At 50.0% G+C, this 4066-nt stretch overlaps 1 protein-coding gene across 1 annotated transcript; it reads right to left on the bottom strand.

Annotated features, from left to right (window-relative positions):
• Positions 1-1646: 1646 nt before the first annotated feature.
• Positions 1647-3766, bottom strand: TCEAL6 (transcription elongation factor A like 6). Its single transcript, XM_053447914.1, is given in 4 exon segments — positions 1647-1676; positions 1678-2226; positions 2596-2665; positions 3585-3766. Coding segments are annotated over 4 exon segments (660 nt in total). The 5' UTR covers positions 3596-3766.
• Positions 3767-4066: the final 300 nt, after the last annotated feature.

Genomic DNA, 4066 nt, shown 5'->3' with positions numbered 1-4066 from the left:
GGTGATACTGATGCAGCTGATCTATACACAACATGTTCATGAATAAGGACCTAAAAATTAAATATGTTTAAGGGTCTGCTGAATTGCTTATGTGGGGCCTGACAAGTTTCCTGGGAGAGAATTCAACCTAGGAAAGAGAGTTTGCAGATATTAACCTGTAAGAATAGCACAGCTTTTATCATACAGATATATTTTTTTTCCTGGTCTAGCTTGCGATATCTGAATTTGACGAGGATATTCATGCATGCAAAAACACACAAACTAAAAAATACACATAAATGGTCATTTTGCTAAAAATAACAGATATTAGAGTCCCAAGTAGCACTAGCATTCAGCTGCTAACAGGTAACTGAATAATTGTAATTCAAGTGGGAAAAAGCCCACCCACACTTCTATAAGGGTCAAGGGTGGGTGGGCATTTGTTCTAGAGAAATTGATAGGGTTTTGGCACCTTAAGGCCTCCTCCTCATTAGACAGTATCAGTAATGAGTACAGTACCCAGGAGAAAGGGCACAGAGCTCAGTGGACATGGAAGTATCCAGGAGACAATTGCATTCATGTTCTAGCTGCCTAGACTTGTTACCAGGCACAAGTGAGACCTCCCTCAGTCCTGCTCCAAGTGTCTGATTCCATTCACATACCTGTTCTTGCATGGGAATGGTGTGGGAGCCATTTTTCCCTTAAGTATCTGGTAGAGGCTGGGTGACAACACAGCTCACATCCTCAGTACCTCATCTGATCCACTTGGCAGGCCCATGAAGCAAGTAATATCCCCATATCACAAATGATAACACTGACCCTTACAGAAATGGGTCTAACTGCCAGGTGGATTCCTCTAGCTATTAGTCCCAGAAAATGGGAGTTTTACCTATTATCATATGTTCTAACAACAGGAATTTTAAGTATCTTCACTGCCCTCTTAAACTCATTAAACAGTTCAATCATGTATTATTTTCTGGTTTTAGTTATTTTTTAATTATAAAAAACATAATTCATATATCCTTTAGGAAAAAGAGACGAGTGAACAAATAAAAAGAATCACACATGGTGGGAGCCATAGGATGGTACAGGACTCAGGAGGAGCAGCGGTGATCACTGACATGGTTACAACTAGGGAAAGACATGGGGATGGGCATGCACACAGGGGAATGGCACAGAGGTACCTAACCAAACCATGATGTGGTTGAACTCATTTTTGAGTAAAGGTGAGCCCTACTTTGACTACCATACAGGAAAAAATATTGTCTACTTTTTAGTGTAACACACTTTCAGAGTCTTCTCTGTGAACAAATGCATTATGCCAATATATTTTTACAAAAATGGGCTGATACTGTATATATGGTTCTGCAAATGGTTTTATCTTTATTGTTATTTTACAATGTACCATGAACATCTTTTCCATGCACATGGGTGAAAATCCCCTACTAAAAGACAGAGAACACTGTAGTTGGATCAAAAGGCTGCTGGTAACCAAGAGTGACACCTAAAGCAAAGTATCAGCCTAAATTTAAAGCACATAGCCTGGCAAATGCCTGCCAGGAACAGCAGGATCAGCAATATTCTCATTAGAGAAATCAGAAATGAACGCCAAAGACATTAAAGATATGGGATATCATGTAAGCCCCTTTGGCCCCTACCTCCGCCCCTCATTCCCCTGACACCCCGTTGCCCCCTTGGGGCAAAGGGATCCTGTACATCTCTTTGCATCCAATGAAAACCACCCATTTTCTGTTTTTTCCTTAGCTCTTCCTGAGCCCTTGACACATCTCCACATTCTCTCATCATCTCCTCACTGCCCAAGTGCCTTTCCTGAAAGTCCTCCTGATAGTCCTTGGGGGAATCGTCTGTCCCCCTGTCTGTTTTTCTTTTTGCTTTCCTAGGCACATAATCTTCAGCTGGGCGCTTTTCGGCAGCCCGCGACTCACTCTCAGCCTTTGCCAGGGATTCTGGCTTGCCCTCACTGTGTGGTTTTCCCTCATTTTCAGACTTGCCCTGCTTTTCTTGCTTTTTCTCGTCTTCTGGTTGTCCCTCATCATCTGGCTGTCCCTCATTCTGGAGCTTTCCCTCATGCCCTGGCTTCCCCTCCACTTCCAGCTTTTCTTCCTCATCTGATTTTCCTTCATCTTCTGTATCTACTTCGTCTTCTGGCTTTCCCTCGATTTCCAGCTTTCCTTCATTTTCATTGTAGAGTTTTTCCATGTTGAGATTTCCCCTTCTTTTCCTGTACTGGGGGGTGTGGTGAAGTGGTAAGGGGAAGAGAAGATAAAGAAGACAAGGGAGACTGAGGGCTTGGAGGTGGAATGCAGGTCCTGATAGTACTGGCATCTTTCCCCTTGGCTGGGTTCCTTTGACCTGGCCCAGCCCTCCAAGTGTGTCTTCTGCCCACCCTCTACCCCACAATTCATCCCACACTTGAGAGCCAACCATTTCCTTGGCAGGCCCTACCATCTTCTCTACCATCCTAAAGCGTGGTGGGGTGTGTGCAATATATGTGGTGGGGGATGGGCAGTGGGGCTCTCAAATTCTGTCCAAGCTGTGCTTTCTACACCCTCCCCTCACTGTTTTTGTCCAGTGTCCCTCCCTCCTTTCACTCACCCGCAGGGATTCTGAACAGGTTCTTCCTATTTTTCTAGTCTTGCAGAGTGCTGGGGACAGACACACAGACCTGCAGACAGACAGGAGACAGGGGCAGGGCGTCTCAGCAATTTGCTCTCAGCAAATTGATGTTTCTTTCCTGAATCTGGGCCCTCCTCATGCAACATTTCCCTCACTTACCTCCCCCGCATCCCAGCCGCCATTACTTTCCAGGCCTCAGGCTCCAGACCAGGATGCTGTCCAAACTGTTTGGATCTCTGTGACCCCCTCCCCTGCAGACAAGCCGCCCGCCCTCACCCTCTTTTTGCGGAGGTCAATATTTCCACTTAGGTGCAGAGTGTGAGAGGGGGTTATTTCTAGAATATGTCTGTCTACATTTCACTGTCGCACTGCGGGGGCGCCCCCCTCCCATTTCAGGTCCAAAAATGTATGGAGAGCGCAGAGGAGGGGCGTCGAGGAGGCGACAGAGCCTGCTGCAAGATGCTCCCTCCTCACCTGCCCACCTCCCCGCCGCGTCCCCCTCCTCCCCAACCTCCCGGACCCCTCCCCACCCCGCGCTGCTCCCAGATCCTACTCCCATCCACCTCCACCCCTGCCCGGGGCCACCGGCAGCACCCACCTTCACACCGACCTGAGGGACCTGCGGGGCCCGGGGCAGCCCTGTGCCTCCTCGGGCTCGCCAAAGCCCGCCGGCCCCTCGCCCGCCGCCCGGGCAGCTCAGGGAGCTGGTTCTGCGCGGGCGACGGGAGCGGACAGCGCAGGCACCGGACCGCAGGGTGGGTGAGCAGGCGGGCGCGGGGGCTGCTGCCCACGTCGGCGCCCGACCGGTCACGTGAGCGCCGCGTCACCCAAGCTCGGTTCCCCACCCCGCTCCGCCCCCTCATCCCCATCCCGTAGGGACCAGCCAGCCACAGACGGTGGGGAGCAGTGTGGCAAAAGGGGGTCGCCGAGAGGGCAGCCCAGAGGCTTCTTTACCGCAGGTGCTTTACCTGGCGCGCATCTCAGGTCCTCACACAGCATCCCTCTGAGAGGTACGTCATTGCCAGGTGTGACAGCTGATCGCAGGGAGAGTACCCGACTTTGCCGAGAGCACTCAGCAACGGAATCCCACAGGCTGCTTTCAAGACAGGCTCTGCCAGACTCCAGAGCTCTGGTGGTAGTGTCCGCCAAAGTAGAGCTGCCACCTTGAGTAGCTGTGTTCCTGGGCCTCCTCTCTCCTCAGTCCACACGTTCTCTCTCCCTGAGTTATTTCTGTTCATTTCCCTCTAAGCACAGATGATTCTCCAATCTCCATCACCAGGCTATCCTCTCCCCTGAGCTTTAGACCCTCTTTGCCAACTATTGGCTACCACTGCTTGAATGTCCCTGAGGAACCTCAAAATCCGTATACCCCAAACTGCTTTCACCAACTTCCTTCTCACCTTCTCCCTTCACTTCTCTTCACACTTGAAACTTGCACTCCAATATTTGA

This window comes from Prionailurus viverrinus, chromosome X, assembly GCF_022837055.1.
Source record: "Prionailurus viverrinus isolate Anna chromosome X, UM_Priviv_1.0, whole genome shotgun sequence".
NCBI lineage: Eukaryota > Metazoa > Chordata > Mammalia > Carnivora > Felidae > Prionailurus > Prionailurus viverrinus.
This window is presented reverse-complemented; position numbering and strand designations above follow the sequence as displayed.